The following is a 19,896-nucleotide window of genomic DNA, read 5'->3' on the forward strand; positions in this document are numbered from 1 at the left end:
TAATGCTGAAATTATTGGGACTACAACTAATGACCGTTTTCTATACAATCAACAGAATAACTTCTGAAATTTGGGGCACATCCTGCGAGTCCATCACAGGGCACATAATTTACTTCATTTTATTTTGTTTGAGGCTATAAGATTGTGAGGAAGTTACAATTTGAACCAAAAGGTTTGCTTTGACCTATGAGGATCAATTTGAGTACCATATTCGTTTTATTCTTGGACATTAATAGCTTTGCATGACTAACAGTTTAAAATATTATTACCAAGGCTTGGTGTCCACCCACAGTCAGAAACAAATTTTGGCTAACTTTATTGTGAATGGCTGTCGCTCATAAACAGAGGGTTTGAACAGCAGGTGTGTGGAGCTTCTGTGGTTGCAGCCAAATCAGCAGGGGGCTGAGATGACCATGCTAGGGAATATCTGCTCACACTGATTACATACAGAGCCGAGAGTAGGAAAGAAAAGCTAATAAGCCTGAGCTTTTGACTCACTGAGAAAAATTTACCACATCACTTTAAACTTTGACCCCATTTAATGTGATCACCACTATATTAATATTTGTATGATGAGATAATCACAAGTCCACGTTAAAGGTGCTTTACGTTTTTCTAATTTAATTTACTGTTAAACTATAGCAAAAGTACTTAAAAGCAAAAGCAGCAACAACTTTATGATAACCATGTAAAACTGGGTTCATATTCATCTTTGACGGCACAACAACATACTGTTAACCACAGACATGCATGTGCTTGTATGAGAAAATACGCTGATAAACTGAGTGCACTTCTATGAACACAGGACTTATTCAGGTGTTTTCTGCTTACCTTTGATGTACCATTGCACTGAGATGGTTCCCCACTGAGAGAAAAAGAGGGGAAAGCACACCAATTAACATGTGACAAATAATCTGAGATCATGGTTTAAAATACAGCAGATGCACCACAAATATCTGCCCAAGTGATCGCCAGCGAAGCAGCAAAATGAGAAAGAACGAGTCAGTGGTGGAGGGGACGGCTCTGCCAATCCTTCATGTTTGTGGCTGACCTGCAGCAGGGGGCTTTCACCAGCATGGAAATCGGGCCTGCAAGTGTATGAGTGAGTGTTTCAATCAGAGCCGCTCAGAAAGAGAGAGGCAGCAGCCGGGTCAGCGACTGCTGGTCCTGAATTGAATTTTGACAGGTAGCACCAAGCAAGGGTCCTGCAGGGTCACTGGAGGATGTGCTGCCATGGACGTGAACACCTGAGTTGATATCTCGTGGGTTCAATCAATTTTATGGCTGTTTGCACTGATTTCACTTCTTCTGGAAAAGCACTGGGGTTAACGCTTAAGAATGGGACCGCTATGAATATAAACGAGGAAGGTGTGTGTCTCACTCGTACGAGGACAAGACTGGATGATCAAGTCTGAATGCCTCGAGTGCCTGTGTACTTGTTTGATAATTAACTGCAGTGATACACAGATACAATTTCTGTCATTTCCCCTCCAGACTGCAAGAAAAACCTTGACTGAGAAAAAGCTGAGCACACAGCGATCCAAACAATGACAGTAGCAAATAAACCTCAACTAGAATTGCATACAATTTTCTTATCCATTCATTCAGGGTGGAACTATCATACAAACAACTGTGAGGAGATAAGACGACAGGATAAATGTCTCGCGTTTCCACTTCGGGGATATGAAAGACATCAAATCTTTGTTTTGTGTGCAAGGCATAGAAAAATGCAATGTTTTGTTGTTGTAGTTAAAAATAAATAAAATAAAATCACGACACTGCAGTGTCAGGTCCAAGCAGACACAAAAACACTTCAGATTACAACAGTTCCTCCTACACAGATGAAATGTACACAGGCAGTTTGGCAACTTCTACACAGAACCGTGAATACTGAAAAGTGACTGAATGAGAGTCACTCAGAAAGAGTTTAGAAAGAAAAGCCATTTATTACAATTCAAATTAATAACTCCTTATTTAATATGACCAAATTCAGCTGCTTTTACATGAAAATGTCTCAAAGCTTTAGCGTAGTCTGGTTTGAGATCTCCAATTTGCTGTCCACACGTATGTTTATTTATAACAGAGCAGGTTTCATGATGCTTTCACTGTACATTTTGCGGAAAAACTGTCAATTAGCCAGAGCTCTAGAGGCAAGAGTAAAAACAAAAATGTATTTCTTCTGTGCCAAACCCTGAAAAAGGATCACGATTACTGATGCAAATTGTACAAGTTATCCAATCACCAAATAACTCAAGAAATGTTGTTTTCCCTCCATCTTAAGCAAGAGATGGAAAAAAATAATAATCACAAGCACAAGGCATGGCATGTGCTGCAAACATTTGGCCACCAGTGCACTTGAACTGTTATAAGCAGCGATTAACTGCTTCTAGCAACTGCTGCCACAGCTTTTTGTTGAAAAGTAACGCCAAAAGGCGATGCCTCATTTTCTCCTTCGGATTGGATAATGGTGTTTGTTGGCTAAACTCTGTGGAGCCCAGTATGAAACAGAGTTGCACAAACCCTTGCAAGCTAAAAAGGCAAAGAGCCATGCGTCATGTCACCCATTTTTTATTAATCATTAATAATAAAACAGAGCAAATAAAACAAAGATCAAGTTCAGTGAGGAAAAGGGACAACACCCAAAACAAACTTCCCTACATCAGTTTAATTTCACTGCATGCTTTCCTTTGGTTATCAACCACACGCCTGCTGCGGCTCTATATCCCAGATTTTGAAAATCGCTCTCCAATAGTGATAAACGCGTCTTGTTTTCATGCAGCAGAATGCCCGTGTAAACATTATGCAAGAGAAGCTGCAGAACCAGAAAACATATCTGTGAATTTTATGCTGCCAACATATGAACTATACACTCGCTGGCCATTTTGGTAGGTACACATGTTCAAATGCACCTAGATGCAAATGGGCCTCCAAAGGAAGGCATAAATTAAGATTTACTAATGTGTGCAGTGATGCGTCAACTTTTGAGGACTCGCAAGCACATGCTTCAATCCACACCGGAATAAATACTGATCATTACGCACAATTTATAAAGTTCGGCTTCACAAATTAGACAAATTCTCCTTTTAAAAAGCTTTGTCTGAATACAAATGTTTAAAAATACACTCCCTCACTTACAAAACCTTAAATGTGTGCGCATGAATTGCCTGATAGACACAGATGTCATATGCCCATGTGGGGTTTTAAAAAGTAATTTTACACTTCCAGCGTTGCATAGATCCACAAATGTAAGCTGCGTTCATGTGCTAGTGTAAAACTGGGACGTCTGGGCTATTCTTGCATTTTTTTTTTGTTTTATTTTTCTCCAAATAAAGTGGTTGTTTCTTCAGTTCACTACTTCTTCAGCTACCAGATTGCAGAGCACCTTTTAGATGTGGTGTTAGTTCATGGATGTGCAGATGACAAATCTGCAGCAGCTGGGAGTGGCCATCATGACAGTATCAAAATCTCTGAGGAATGTTTTCAGTAACGTTGAATCTCCGCCATGATGGATTGTGGCAGTTCTGAAGTCAAAAGTGGTTCCAAAGTGTACCTAACAAAGGGGCCAGTGAGCACGTATGTTATAAAATATGCGGCGTGTGCGCGTATATATCCTGAAGACTCACCTCCATTGTCTAGTGAACGTTTCTGGCCTCCAAAGCCATACATGGAGGGGTCCAAGACTGGAGATGAACTGTTCATATTGGGCATCTGGTCTCCTCCCATCTTGGCTGTCATCTGCGGACAAAACAGCAGATACATGATGATACCCTTTCAACATACACTTCCTTTCCAACACAATCTTGGGCAACCTTTTATAAGTGTGACACCTCGTCTTTCCTTCTTGCTTGATTTAAAGCATCAGCTCTGGAGCAAAGTTTGGTCTCTCTAGGGTGTTATCTATTTGACAGCTGCAATCTGTGACAGTATATATATTCAAACGACTGATCGATGGTGATGCTTTCCTGGAAACATCTGTCACATTCTGGTTCTCACTGGCTCAAGTTTTCAAGCTTTCATCAATAAATCATAAAGATCAGAGTACATTGCAATATCACAACTGACAAGATATGTCACAACAGCTACCTAAAACACCGACAAAGACTCCCAGGTCCTTGGAGCGAAAACTGAATCTCTTTCAAAGGGCCGGCTAGCAATTAATTAAAGGACCTAATGTATAACACACAGTGACTAAACCAAAAAGCAAACAGCAACACAATTTCACTGCAATTATATACAACGCAGGGTTCTGCTTAACCAGCGGCCTGACAGCCAGCATAAATGTCAGGCAATTTTGGTCAGCTGCTGGTCCAGATGCACTTCCAAAAAACCCAAAGATCAAAAATGATACAGCATTGACAAGCCATTGACCAGGTGTTTGTGACACTGCCTCCTGGTGACAGTAAACAGCTACAACAGATAGAAGAAAGTACAAAGCCGTCATTGGTTGTGCACAGGACTTTAGTTTGCTACTGATCTCCAAAATTGAAAGGCTGTTGGGGAAAACTGTTGACACCACAATATCCCCCACACACAAATCATGCAACTTGCACCAAACAGTTGCACATTCAACTTTTCTTTATTTTTTCAGTTTCTTTAAATTATAATATAATTCAGGGAAATCTGGCAAATAAATATAGCACAGAATATCTAAACCCCCCCCCCCCAAAAAAACATAACGAAACAATACGCTCAGCTTTGACCAGCACTTGTTTTTAAATTACCAAACAAGCTGTAAGGCTCAGCACTCCACGTTAGCAACACAACATTTGTTTCACTACCCAGTTTTCTTGTAGTGATGGAAAGTGTTCGAGCCCATCTTTAAAGTACAAGTAGAGTGCAGCTATTTGCTTTAAAGCTCAACTAAAAACTGATTTAAAGCCATTTCCAAATCAGCCACTTGCCTAAATTAGATGCTTGCAATGATCAACATTTAAATCTTCTTGTGAGCACCGGCTGCATCTTCCATTCCCCCATTATATCTGCAACCTCTCCTTCCATACAAAAGTATTGGATTACAGGAAATTACACTGAATTGCCATATGCGCCTGACTGGAATTTCTTCCCCGATATGAAAATATAGTGATGGAAATTAGAGTTTCCCATCACCTTCAGGGACAATTATCCACTTCATGAAGTGAGAGGCCTGCAATGGAAATAAGGAGGCATAAAAGGAAGCAGGTGTGGGGTTGTTTTTTTCCATGGTGATGTAGCATTTAAGTACATGTGTAACAACACAAAAACACATTTCTGTATTAAGAAGAAATGTGAAATGCATATCTTTTCATCTCAGCTGATTTTTTTTCCCGCATGGAGAGAGGCGGAGCTTTTCAAAAACCATCTCTACAAAGTCCTAACTTTGTATTTTAGTAACTTTCACTGTGAGAAATCATTTTAAAAGTAAACGAGACAAAGCAGAGATCTTCATTAACCTAAATGTAGTTTCAAATAAAAGCAGAAATTCTTCCCTTGTGTAGAAGCATCTAGGGCTGAACGATTATGGAAAATAATCTAATTGCGATTTTTTGCCCCAATATTGCGATTGCGATGCGATATGCGATTATTTTTTAAGGTCTTTGTCTTCTGTATTATTAAACAAAGACAAGCAATACATCATATAGTATGGCCAATACTATATTACATTAATTTTAAACTGTTCTTTCCTGGAAGACAGACCTCTGTTATGATGACATGAGGTGATGCATGAATTGATGACTGACATTTTTATTTAACTTCTTCAATCACAACAGTATATTTGAACATACACAATAGTTTATTTTTAGCTTACAAACATCTGAGCATAAAGTGCTGACAAGGAACCCTGGTGTAAACATTAAAATGAAAGTCAGTACAATGTGCAGATTGCAGAAATATACATAAACAAAATCAGTGGCTTTACCACACTCAGTTTTTCGACATCTGTGAACTACTAGACAGTCATTCAATTAAAAAATAATATTAAATAAATAAAACTAATAAATAAAAAATGCACACATCTTACTGATCTCTGCAGTCAGTAACATTACACATAAAGTGCAAACATAATAGCAATTGTATAAACACACACACAAACACGCCTTTAAAATTTAAAGGCGTGAAATTGGACGGTCTAGCCTTCTGAATCAGAAGGCTAGTTCTGATTAGCGTCACCGCTGTCTCGGTGGAGTTTAATAAACTCGGCCGTCTGCTTCTTGCTATCTAAAATATAACCAGACACTGGTGTAAATTCTCGACTGTCTCATACTTCTGTTTAATAAGTTTTCTGTTTGACGTTTAGTCAGCTGTGTGAAAACCAAGGAGGAACCCACCCGGGGGATTAATAAAGTTTTATTTTATCTAATCTAATAACTTTAATCTCAGCCAAACCGATTTACTCACGAACAAACAAAACACTGAAAAAAGCCCAACAATAACATTTTTAGGTTGTCTAAGTGACTTATATATTACGTTTAACCCGAGCAGCGAAACTCCGCAGTGATCTGAAAATGATGTGCCGTTCTCGGCCGCATCAGTAACCCTCGAGCTCCCGGCTAGCTGTCGAGCTGGTGGGTAGCAGACGCCTCCGAAAACGTCACTTTTGCAAATATGCGATATCTTGATAAACCGAGCAGATATTTGATGTTTACACAACTACTTTCTCGCCTGAAAATATGTTAAAAGTTTATTTTGTGACCCAGAAAGATTAGTATGAGTAATTTTAAAACTTAGTAGCGGCCGCCATTGTTGGAAACTGGAGTTTGGCTGGGCCGCACTATGAATTCTGGGATATGGTAGGCCACGAAGGACACACCTGACCCATCCTTCAAATTCGGGGAAAAGGAGGACGCATTTGTCGGCTACATTCGGAGGAGTCTACGAATTTGGACAGCCTTCGGCGCGTCGCTGTGACGTAATCGGTCTACAAATGCGGCCTCAGGAGGATGCAGCCCATGAATTTGGACATGTCCAGAGTATAATCGCAGCCTTTGCGGTTAGAAAATTGCACTTGATCATGTCGCGATATTATCGCAAATGCGATATATCGTTCAGCCCTAGAAGCATCCCAGCTGCAATGATGTCCCATGTGGAAGACTGCTAACTGGTTGATAAGTGGGCCAAAATAGGGAAGGGAGTGACAGCGGAGTTACCAGGAACAGGAGCCATGCAAAACCTATAACCAAGAGTGTACCACACATCGGTCGTACCACATATTTTTGACACTGCCCCTTTCTGACATCAGACGCTCTCTGCAGGTTGATGAGCAGTCTGAAGCTGTCCACAGACCTCCACCATTGAACTACAATTTCCCAATCAGGCACTCAACACTCACTTTTTGCTCACGTAGAACGGGGTGATGAACAGGCTTACACGCTGTGTAATAAATACTCACAAAGAAAACAGCGGCCTTTACAACTTATGTCTAAAAATGTATAGTTTCATGCATCGGTTAAAACACTCACTCCAGCTACATGACGCGCAGCTGGAAACACTTCCCGCAAGTCGAGCTGCCCGAGATTCACAGAATTTACAGAAAAAGTTACATTTTTGTGATTTATATCGTTATCGGGACGATAGAATTCTTATATCGGGATATGAGATTTTGGTCATATCGCACAGCCCTAAACTCACACATAAGGCACACTGTCAATTTTTGAGAAAATGAAAGGATTTTAGTGTAAGGTTATAGTCCGAAAAATACGGTATACGAGTTTTGTAAGGTAGTTTGTTTCGGGGCAGGAGATACAGCACGCAGTTTCACACACTCTTCATTTTTCACTTTATGGCGCTGTAAATGGTGAAAATACTAGTAGTGCTAGCTGCACGGCGTCAACACGTTAACGAGGTAACCGCTAACCGTAACGCTAACACGTTGACGCCATGCAGCCCCGCACACGGGGCGATCCGCGGCAACTCGTTAACGGAGATTTGCCGTGTTAATACAGTTATGGCATTAACTTCATTTTAATAACGTTAACGCTGCAGCACTAAAATAGTAATCTCCAAATGTTTTTTTACCGACCAGCTCCTCTTTGATAGCTGCCGTGTCCATCTTGTCGTTACCTGCAGGTGAAGCGATGGGGGAGGGGGAGTTGTGCTCAGTGAAGGAGAGAGGCGAGGCAGAGTGACGCAGCGTAGAGACAAAAGAGGCAAACATGCGGCTCCACAAGTATAATTATAATGTAACATAGACTATATCGATATAAACGATATCGTCACATCTCTCATCTCGTATAAAAATATATCGATATATTTAAAAACTCGATATATCGCCCAGTCCTTGTGCCATCATCATAGCGGTACTAGCAGACTGCTAAATAACTACATAATTCAAAACATTTTATATTTATCCAGCAAAAATTAAGGCAATTTAAACACCAGCAATTGCTACATGCTGCATTTATACAGGAGCTGACTCAAACCTTATTGTAAAAGTAGAAAAGCTTCAAGTTTATCACCTTTACCACATCCGTCTATATGAATTTGTTCTCAACACTGCGGATACTCTCAGTTAAGCTACTGTTCCCCTGCTGCTCTGTACTGCCTGACCCCCCACCACCACCACCACCCGTTAACCTGCAGCTGTGGGTCAGGAGAGCAAACTAGTGCAAGTTAAATAATGTTAGGGGAAAAAAGATTTAACTGTGGGCAGAGGTGTAGATTAATTTATCATTTGCCCCCCCCTTTCTGACTTTTGGACTCCTGACATTGAACAAATGTAGAAATCTACATCTATGATGCAAGAGGTTGACAGGCATGCCATCTCATGGATGGTGGCTCACTGAAGGGTACACACTTCATATTCATCAGCAGAAAGCCTTCTGTGTCCAGTGAGGCCATAAGGCAAACAGCACTGCAGCCTGGCCTGTCCTCCGGGTTTCACTTCTTGAATGCAACCTTTGCAGAGCAGCTATGCAAAACAAGAAAAACTGCTACTGTCAGTCAGGTCTCATACTTTAATAAAAAACAAATGTGTTAAATGTCAAATACTTATTTAGGGATTAAAATGGCTTAACAACACTGAGATAATGGGAAATAGGGGGCTTATTGCAGAGGTGAATTAGACTAGCAATTTAATGTGACTTGTTGTTGTTATGGCTCAAGACCATTTAATAAAAGCAGAAAGTAGGAAATGTACGGCTGAGCCATTTCGGCTCCAAGATTTAAATGTCAGTCACTTTCAGCAGCTGCTCCCAAGCAGGGACAAACAGGTACTAGCTTTAGCTGCATCAGAGGGAACTTAAACGACACAAAAAAACAAAACAAACCGTACAACACTAATGCCACATCAATGTCACATGATGCACAAAAAAACAAAACAAAACAGAAAACGATGGGATGACTTCTCTTTTCTGTCGAGTATGTGGTGCCACTTAAGGGAACTAGTGTAGCGAGTCAAATCTGCAATTTAGGACCAGCCACAAACAAAATGTGGCAGAGACGAACAGATTATTGGTGCTTCATTCAACTGTTTATGGCTCTCTGCAATTAATCACACAGTCAAATCTTTTCTTTCATATCTGTTAAGCTACATGTACACGGTCTACTTCTGGATTCTAACAGAAAGATGGCAATAATTTAGTCTGTGGTTTCAAAATAGTGGTCCTATGCTAATAGTTAAATATTCCCTGTATTTTTGAGGAGCTGTGTGAAACTTAAGTGTTTTAAATGTGCCTGAAATATAGTTTACTTTGTGCCATGTACATTGTAGCAAACAGAGGATCAGATTAGTGTAGCTCAGCACATGGCCTTAGTTGCTTGGTTATATTCCAGTATATTGAGAAACTGGTGCCATACATCCACCTTTAAAACAAACACCAAAACATCAAAATAGTGCTAACTGGTGCAGTTACGCACAGTTTTCAACATTTTACTCAGTTCCACTGGGTTATTTGCAACTTTCGTTCACAGAAACCTAGAGGGACATTGGCTGCATTGCTGGTGGTGTTGTAACATTTTCAAACCGGTAACTCTTGTTGTACATTAAAGGAATCTTACTATGGTACAAGAAATCTCTGTTTCTTTGTGTGCCAGTGACTAACTGTGCCAAGCTTGGTGTTGAGCAACTACGCTTGATACAGGTATGTCTTAAGCTGAAGGTTTTTATTTACAGATTATCTTATCCTAGCAACCACCTGGCAATAAACTAAAATGGCCTATGTTTTTCCATTCATATACCTGTAACACCTTTAATTTAAAATAAATAAAATTACATAATTTCTTTTATGACATTTTATGAACATTTTCATATTCACAAAAATTCAATTATGAATAATATACGAAAGCAGGAATTAGGGCTGTGTGATATGACCAAAATCTCATCTCCCGATATAAGACATTTATCGTTCTGACTAGGGCTGGGCCATATCATACCGTTCACGGTAATACCGGTGTAATGTTGGGCAACGATAAGAAAATGAAATATCGCGATAGAATATGTGTAAAACGCGCATGCGCAGTGCCTTTGTTTACATACGCACATGGCTGCGACGCAGAATGAGAAGAGCGAAAGTGGATCGTTAAATGAAACGGATGAACCAGAATTGGATTGTAAAAATGCTCCAGCTTCAGTGGTGTGGAACTGGTTTAGCTTTCGTCCGTCAGATACACAACAAAGCACTATTTTTGGTAGAGCATGCTAGCGGGCCGTCGTTATTACAGTGTTTTTTGGTAAAGACGGCACACTTGAAATCAATCCTTTGATTTTTCTGAAAATCGACAGTGCCCCTTATAATCCCGTGTGCCTTATGTATGAGTTCGGGTTGTGTTTACTGACCTCGAAACGATTTTATGTGCTACACGGCGCTCGAAAATCTGTCAAATGTTTTAGTACGACTTTGCTAAGCTACGAAGCTGCACCGCTTGATGGAGTGTCGGAGCATTATAGCTACCGTAGTCAGGAGCTTCGCGGAGTGATACGTACTCTGCTTCAACATAATATTACCGTATTGTGTGTATATAACTTCTTTTTAAGTTTTGTGGATATTATACATGGTTATGCTGAGGATATGTCGGCCAATTTCCACTGGAAATGCCTTTTGGTTAAACTATCAGCAAGGATTTGCATTTGCAGTGCAAATTTTTTATAAAATTTTAATGCACTTAAAAAGCTGCTTGTGTAAGAGCAAAATACATTGATGGGGGTTTTTTTTGCACTAATAAAGTTGAGGAGTTGTAAAGTATTTTGTCTAGTGTTAAATATATCGTCAGTTATATTGTTATCGCAAATTTTCAAATGTATATCGTGATAGATATTTTTGGTCATATCACCCTGCTCTAGTCCTGACAACGATATATATCACAAAAATTTTACATTTTCTGTAAATTCTGTGAATCTTGGGCAACTCGACTTGAGTGAAGTGTTAATGTGTGCATGGGCGTCGTGAACCTGGAGTTGAGTGTTACATAAGTAAAAACGGCCGCAATTTTCCTTGTGAGTATTTATTACATGGCGTGTTCTAAGGTCTATTTTTTAGCACTTGACGGCTCTTTTTAGCTGCTCATCCGTAAACACTCTGTTATATTAAATATAAGATAAAGAGAGAACTTTAAGAAATTCTACAGTGACCATCAAAACGATGAAAAAATATTTTGCGACACCACGAAACAAACGATAGCGTAAAATGAAACAATAGACGTTTTCATATCGTCATCCAATATTTATCATTATATTGAACAGCCCTAGCAGGAATTATACTTTACATGTCCGCAAGTCAACTAGTGATGTAAATTTCATCAATGTACTGTTAGCGCGAGGGCCCCTGTAGATGTCCGTGTGCCAGCCGGTTTCTTTTGCCCGTGTGAACTCGCACGCAGAGAATTTACATTACAATGCACCAACTATGCAGGCTCCCCAGGTGGCGGAGTTTAAGTGTATGTCAAAGTATAACGGGAATGATTATTCTGCCATCGGGTCCCGAGCTGTCCATGTCTGCAACAGAGTATAATCTAGGCTTAAGATGCCATAAAGTTGCCGAGCAACGATGTAGCAACCGGATAAAAAAAAATACCCATTTTTTAATCCTTTATGCATCTACACCACCTTAAGGAAATGATCCTATTGTTTTCGTTTCAGGACAACATTTCTTTTCTATCCACAAAAGCTAAATTATACATGATATAACATTGCCCTGTTGCTGATAACCCACTTAGCAAAGGTCTAAAATGGCCCATTACTTGTATGCATGCATCTATAACACCTTATAGAAGCATTTTAATTGTATTTTCACAGCCAACAGAATGAATTGGCAAAGCAATATACCAGCATGTGGACATACTAAAAGCTACTTTTAGCTACTTGCTTTTTACAAGAGGGCTCCACGGTGGGTAGCTCCATACGTTTCATCTGTCAGATTTTCTCTTTGTTTTTATATTGCCCTTCCAGAGACAAAACCTTGGGATCAGCACAAGGATTTCTCACTTGTGAGATGACTGTTCAGACCACTACGCTACAAAGCCACTCAAAGGTGTACGAATAACAATAGTACATTTAACCAAGTAGTATTGTTAATGTTGACTACGCAACGACCCTGGTTGACTGGCCACATGCAAGCCCAAGTCCACAGGCAACAAAAGTTGAATAAACAATGGAAATACAAGGAAAACCTTCACAACGGAAATTTTTTCGGGGGAGACAATCGCACATCGCAGGTTTTCCTAATATCGTGCAGCCCTACAGCAGAGTCGTACTAACAGCATTATAAAAATCATGCAATCAAAATGCACATTACTTTGCATCTTTTTTCCCACAACACCAATAAATCCTGTTTCTTTAAGTGTATTTAGTTTGTTTTCGTTTCTGCTGCTGTTCCGTCAGATTAACGTCTCCCCAAAAGCACTTTGTAGTGCTCTAGTCAACTTCTAGTCAAACTTTAGTTATGTACACACTGGAAGCGATTTGCAGTGATGTGGTGACCAGAGACTATAGAATGTGAATGACATTTTTGATTTGATGAAGCAACTAGGGGCAAAATAACTGCGGGCAAGGGGGGAATGGGCGCGACCTGAGATCAACAGTTCTCAACTTCCAGATGAGTAACTGAAGCAACCGACTGATGTATGACTTGGTAGTGGGTCACCTAGGCACCAGAGCCTGGAATGTCTACAACTGACCAGCCATCAGCTTCAAAGCAATGTGCGATGAGTGAATAGCTTTCGGTGTCTATGCAGCTTTAAAAAGGGGTAATCCAGGTTCATCTGATCTGTGTTGTATGTGGTGTCTACATGTACTCAAGCTTAAAGTACTTTTAAAATTTTTTTATAAATGTAAAGGATAATACAAAATTCTGATAGGAAAGCCAACAAAGTTTGTATACCTTAAATTGTGTGTGCATAGCCCCCCCCCCCCCAAAAGAACTTGTTATAATGTGAAAACAATCATACTCTGAGACAGTGAAATACATTCAGTATGTTTTTGCTCATGTCAGCTCCAAACTAGATTAAATTGACCTATATTAGTATATTTTGAGAAAAAAAATGCATTGGGCTGCTGTGGAAGTATTTGAGTACACAACTTTAGTGGGTAAGATATTCAGGTGGGGTTTATAATTCACGGGGGTTGGAGGGGGGCACAGTAGTAGCTATAGAGTAAAGTCCAGTTTGCACAATATAAGTGTTTTTAGTTAAGCCTGCAGTAAAGAGCGAGCTCCATGTGATCAACTTATTGATAGCTTGCTCCAGTGACCATGTCTGCAACGGTCACAAAAAGACACCGGACAGCATCTCTGACGAAACTGCATTTTATTTTAATTATTATTTTTCAAGGAGCAGTGGAAAAATCCAGTGTACATAACAGGAGTAGTGGAGGGGGGCTTATTTCAACTGATGACGTTACGTTACATGGCCTAACTCCAACGCTGCGTGCGAGGACACACTACCACAAACGCTAGCTAGCTAACACGAGCTGTAGTAACTTGCTCGCTTGTGTTTTTATGTCCAACACACGCCACACGTTTCACAAGGAAGAGTTAATAAATTACAAGCGTAACAAACGAGGTAGTTTAATCGTTGGTGATGCATTCAGTTACTCACTAATCTTTGATGATGCCTCTTTACAGCTGTCTCACTGAAGCTAACTTAACATTGTAATCTAACAAGTTAGCCCGTAGAGAGAGTTTAGCCGTATTGGGCTTCAAGTCTTGACTAAATGTTAGCTTCAGTCACGTGGTGTCGAGCTGCAGGGTATTCAACTTGTGTTAGTCAGCTAGCAAGCCAAGCTAACTGCAACTTCTGAGAGTTGACAACAGGTTGCAGTGGACTCACTTAACTTCCTAAAGTAGCACAAACTTCGACACCTCAATAAGCCGTCGTGTCTTGTGACAAACGTGTCTTTATGGGTCGTTTTCACCGCGTTGACGCTGAATAAAAGCGTTTTCTGCTCTCTATAAACTCTAATCTGTCCGCTCAGCTATGCCGTCTCGGCTATTTAATGTTAGCTTGCCAGCTCGCAGTGTGCAAAAGGGGTGTTTATAGTTTAGGATCTGGGATGCCCCAACCAAAGTCTCGGTCTGCTCCGCCCGCAAACACGTTGTCTGCGGTGCGAAAGCGTCTCTCCCGTGTTCGCTGAAGAGCATTTTACCTGTCGGACCCGGCGTATCGTGTCTGCGAAGTCATCTTTCGTTCCGGGCTGAGCCACCGAGGCCTGTCCCTGAACCAGCTCCGCCATCATCATCATCCGCCTCGGCAGCTGAGAGCCGCACTTAAAAAAAAAAAGCACACGTGCCAAACCAAAGCACCGCGAGCCAGATGATCTCGCGAGTTGACCGTAGAACACATGGCATGTAGGACATAGGTAAGAAAAACACAGTCATTACAACTATAGAGGAGAATTGTACTGCACACATTAATGATATTATATATTTGAAAGATCATATGTACTTAGTCAAAAGAATTATTTTGTGTATTTCTTTATTCAGTCGAATTCTCTCTCTCTCTCTCTCTCTCTCTCCCCCTCTTTCTCTACACACACACACACATACATATATATCTATATCTACATATATATATATATATATATATATATATATATATATATATATATATATATATATATATATATATATATATATATATATATATATCACTCAGAGGTCAGTGCTATATCTGTGGCAGCTTTTTTCTGCCACTAAATTAAACAAAAATAAATATTCATAAGTCAAACTTTCAAGAATTTCTGACTTATTTTGAGATTTGGCTGCTTATTTTTCAGTGGTGGAAACAAACTTAAAACGGATATTGTAAATTTGGTTGGCTAATATCAAAGACCAAAACTGTGAAAATCCAAAATAAATAAATAAATGAAATTAGGAAAAAACGAACAGCAAAGGAAAATAGTATACCAGTAATTTAATTAATTAATGAGAAAAATGTAAATAAAAATAGGATATGACAAATGATAATCTGTGCATTTAATGGTATTTATTGAGACGCTATCGCTCTCTATGTTTATGTCTTTATTTGTCTGTGGTACTCTGAGAGTTTTGGTCTTTCACTGCTTATCGGCTTCAAACACAAATCTATTCATATTATACGTATACAAATCAGAGAAAGAGAGACATTTTTCATGTCAGGGAAAATTTGGACACTTTCTTACTTACTAAAAGGATAAACATAAACATATATGAATGTACATATACACATATATGGATAAACATATATGTCAATTGTTGGCAGCTTATTCTTATGCCAATAGACTAAGAAAGGCAAAATAAAAGCATACCTTTAAAAGCAAAAAATACCTTTTTGAAAACAAAACAAGTCTAAGTAAAACATCAACTTTTAATTACACATAATTATACATAATGAACTTTATTTTTGGATTTAATGATGGTCCACACATTACGTGTTTGAGCTGAAAATGCAAAGCCTTAACATACAGTTTGCGGATTCCTCGAGCCACATATGTTTCAATCTTTTTTTTTTTTTTTACTATTTATAGTCATATTTCACTGTCTGACAGGATGAAAAAAAAATCCCATCTCATGCAACAAAATGAAAACCTGCATATGTGGAAACATCTATATCATTGCACATCTGGAAAATGCCAGCAGCAATACAGAAGAGTAAAATTGCTGCAAATTTCCAAAATGTTTATGCAAAACAGTTCGTTCTCCATAAATTGTATCCAAACCTCAGACAAGTTGACCACTGAGGACTGATATTAATATGTGGTCCAGCAGAGCAGATGCAGTTAAGAGTTTCTGGAGATTTTTTTGGAGTCGTCTTGATGAGGATTTTCTTCATTCTTCAAGTTTTCTTCAAGTCTAATCTGTCTGGTCATTTGTGTGGAAGTTTCTGTTGCCCACAACTGATCCTCATAAGTCTGTTAAGATGCTGCTTCTTAAACACTTAAATATGTTTTCCTCTTATATGTAGCAAGTTCATGCAGCTGCTCTAATTTGAGACATGGAGACTGGCATGCCGTGTCTTACAGACGTAACTACATATATCAGTTTCCTTTCCTCGTCGGCCCCCGGGCATGTTATCACTCCCAGAAAAGAAGCAGAGAAATTAAATGGCAACTGAGCGCTGTTCCCAGACCAGCACCTCTAAATGAAGACCTCCAATCTAGCAGGACTGAAGTCTGATCTGGGCGACTAACATATTGCAACCATGTGCTGTGCTGCCAATGTATTCAAACCCGGAGGTGGCTGGGAAATCAAAGACACAGTCAGGTGGTTTTCTTCATATACAGCCAGACGATGCATTCATGAGAATGGACTCAAGCACACACATACAATTTGTATAAAATCAGCCCGCCATCTGGTTAAATGGCCTAGTAGTAAGCAAAGGCAGTTAAGGCAGGTGTGGGTCTCTGGAGTGCTGCCAATCAAGCAGCGGGAACTGACCAAGTGTGTGTTTATGTGTGTGGAGCTGTGGTTACCGTAGCAGGCTGATCAAGTGTCACACACAGACACAGCTTCCTCCCTGTCATTGTCTGGCAGAGAATAGATGCTTGTTCCCAGGGTTCACTGTGGTGAAACTGTTGGGCCACTCGCCAGCGAAGTGCATTTGAGCACAAACTCAGCCAAGCTTTTGGTCTCTCAAGAATAAAAGGTTGTTTTTAAAAAAAAAAAAAAAAAAAGTATCATCAGTTGAAGCTGAGTAGCTGATCTTTTTTCTTTTTGTCCTTTTCATGCTCATTTCAGTGAAGTCAAAATTTGATGTTTTCTGCGGTCAGGCAAGTGGAACACATGCAGAGGTGGACAACTGAGCAGTTAGGAAAAAGGAGCATCAATATTGGCACACTTACTCTTTTTGACTACCGAGCTTTTACCTCCTCCTCTTTTCTCTCCAATCTCAAAAGAACAGGCAATATGAGACTGTAATTGCTTTATAATTGCCATAGTTCTGCTATGGGCATAAATTTCTAAAGGCTGGATGCAAGACATAGTTTAGAGTTTCATCCAGAGGTCTCAGAGGTATCCCAGCATGGCTTTCATTCAGGAAGACATTGTTCATGCAGCAGGAAGCAGTAAATAAACCTTGGCTCTGAAGCGTTAATGATTTTCATATCTGAAAAAAAAATGAGGGCCACAGCTTGTGAATTATTTCCACAACCAATTTCCAAAATAGCTGTTCTTAAATTTCAAACGTAATAAATATGTTGGGTTTTTTGTATTATCCATATCATGCATTCACTCAAATTTTGGCAATTTTGTAAATTTTGTATGTTGCATAACTAGTTTCTTTCATTTCTTCCTTCTCTGTAAGAAGTTTGCAACAAACACTATGACCCTAAACACATTCTTTCTGTTGTTTCACTCTAGTGTATTGTCCATATATGAACATTGCATAAGAATAAAAAGAGAGTAACATAAATTCATCAATTCACAGTTAGTTGCATAAATAACAAGTAGTGTGAGTAAATAAGTAAGAAAGTAACTATAGTAACTATTTATAGAGTGTGTTTCATAGGCAAAAAAAACCCCTTAAATAAAACCCTTAATTTATTCTTACTTTAATAAGTGAAGGAGAGGAAGGAGTAATTATGTAAAGTTTAATTACGGAGTGCTTTTCACAGACATGTTACATTTACTGATCATGCATAGCCTTTGAATCTAAACATCAATCCTACTGAAACAAAATGTCTACATCTAAAAATACTTCTTCTGTGTAGTAATACTAACATCACATTACCACAGCAGTAATGGGATTGCATCTTATGATAAAAAAGAAAAGTGTAGTGAATGACTTCATTGCAATTTTCTCACCATGCAAAGCCATTGGGTTGAATATGGTCCCCCGGGGCTGCATGTTCGACACCCCGGTTGTGCAGTTTTAAAATCAGGGGCCAGAATTACTCACAGTGCAACTTAACCACCTACCAGATGGGTGCAAGTTTTTGTCTGTACGAAGCATATGGGGCTCATTATTTTTTAATTCTTTTAAACCTAAAGTCTGCACATCCAAACAATGCTGATTCATGTGCCTTCAGATGGAGGCACAAAAGAATTTACATAACTATTTTTTAACAAATATTCCATATATTAAATGACCTGTGAAAAATGTTGAGCTCACCTTTAAACAGCGTGTAGAAACATGCAGCTGCAAGTATGGGAACTAGTTTTCTAATCACAGATCTTATCTTAGCCTTTAAACCTTGAGCAGTTGTCCCAGGACTTAAACCTTCATATTAAATATTAATGATTAATGATTTACTTACTTTGTAATATTATTATCTTTTTCCTGTATAAGCCAGTGTAGGTGTACTTAAACTATGTTTTTTAAGCATGTGTGTGTTGCTTATGGTTTGGGATGAGGTGTAGAGTTGCTGGAAAAAATTGCTCTTACTTTTTTGGTGTTCAACAATATGTCTGTTTGCAGTATTTGCAGTACTGGTTCACCTGTCATAACAGAAAGCATTGGTTTTATTTATTATGGCCATTATAAAGATGCTCAGTGCTTCTCACACAGTACTACTGAATAATGACACTTCTTTACACCTGCAACACACACACATGCGACACAAACTGTAAGGTGTGTCTGCACCTGGGTGTGCTCAACAATTCAGTGAAAACAATATGCCATATATGCTTGGTGATTTTTTTCTGTACAGTAGTTTGACAGTTAAGTTTTCCTGCTTTGCAAACTATGTGCTTGAAGTTACTTTCATCCTAGAATCCCACAGAAATACTTCACTGCTAGTAAAATGTATATTTTCTACATTCTAACACTCATTTACATGATCACATAAGTTCATTTTAAAACGAAGGCTGTGCTAACTCTTTATTGCATTTCTTATTCTCCATAGGTGCTGCTGCTTGCTTTTTTTGCTGTTCTGTTGCAGTCTAAACAAAATTTGCTCACGCCACAGGTTTATCTCTCGTTTTAAAATTTAAAAACGAGAATTAAAAAATGTCTTCACAAAATCGAAGCTACTAAATCAAATCAGCATTTTCTCTATTTATGAAAAACAACGTAAAATCCAAAAACTCCTCAATTTATAAGTCGTGTTTATTTATCTGGAAATGTGTGATCAGAAATGATAGAAACTGAAGAAGCTATATATAAAGAATTTGCTAAGTCAATTCAACATTGATTGTTGACTAAAATAAATGAGATATAAAAAAAAGTGCAACATAACAGTCAAATTATAGGAGATCCATCACAAAGACTAAACGAACCTAGTCAGAGACAAAAAGCTAAGTCAGTGCCACAAATGAATTAAAAAAACATAAAACAGGAGCATAATGCTGACTGAAAGAGTATATGAGGACAAACAAAAGAAAATCTGTGGCAGGTAACACGGTGTCTTGAAAGAGAAGATTGACAGATGAATAGGATAAACAGACCAGCTTCTCCCACTAATAGGAGAAACACACTTTTTACCTCCTTGTTTTTACCTCTTTTCCATTTTACTTTGCAGCCCCCTCCTCCCGCCAAGAGCCACTTTGCTTTGATTCAGCTCTGTATCTGTATTTT

The 19,896-nt window shown here is 39.0% G+C and overlaps 1 protein-coding gene across 1 annotated transcript in view; it reads right to left on the minus strand.

Moving 5' to 3' along the window:
• The window catches only part of fubp3 (far upstream element (FUSE) binding protein 3), a 28,030-nt gene extending 13,331 nt beyond the window's left edge, over nt 1–14,699 (minus strand). The window contains exons 1-3 of the mRNA XM_076886528.1: nt 14,552–14,699; nt 3,624–3,735; nt 832–865 (exon numbers count right to left, since the gene is read on the minus strand). Of these exons, the coding sequence (XP_076742643.1) occupies nt 832–865; nt 3,624–3,735; nt 14,552–14,647 (242 nt within the window). The 5' untranslated portion in view covers nt 14,648–14,699. The remainder of the gene's footprint in view (nt 1–831; nt 866–3,623; nt 3,736–14,551) is intronic.
• Between the last annotated feature and the right edge of the window lie 5,197 nt (nt 14,700–19,896).

This window comes from Maylandia zebra, linkage group LG7, assembly GCF_041146795.1.
Source record: "Maylandia zebra isolate NMK-2024a linkage group LG7, Mzebra_GT3a, whole genome shotgun sequence".
In the NCBI taxonomy this organism is placed as follows: domain Eukaryota; kingdom Metazoa; phylum Chordata; class Actinopteri; order Cichliformes; family Cichlidae; genus Maylandia; species Maylandia zebra.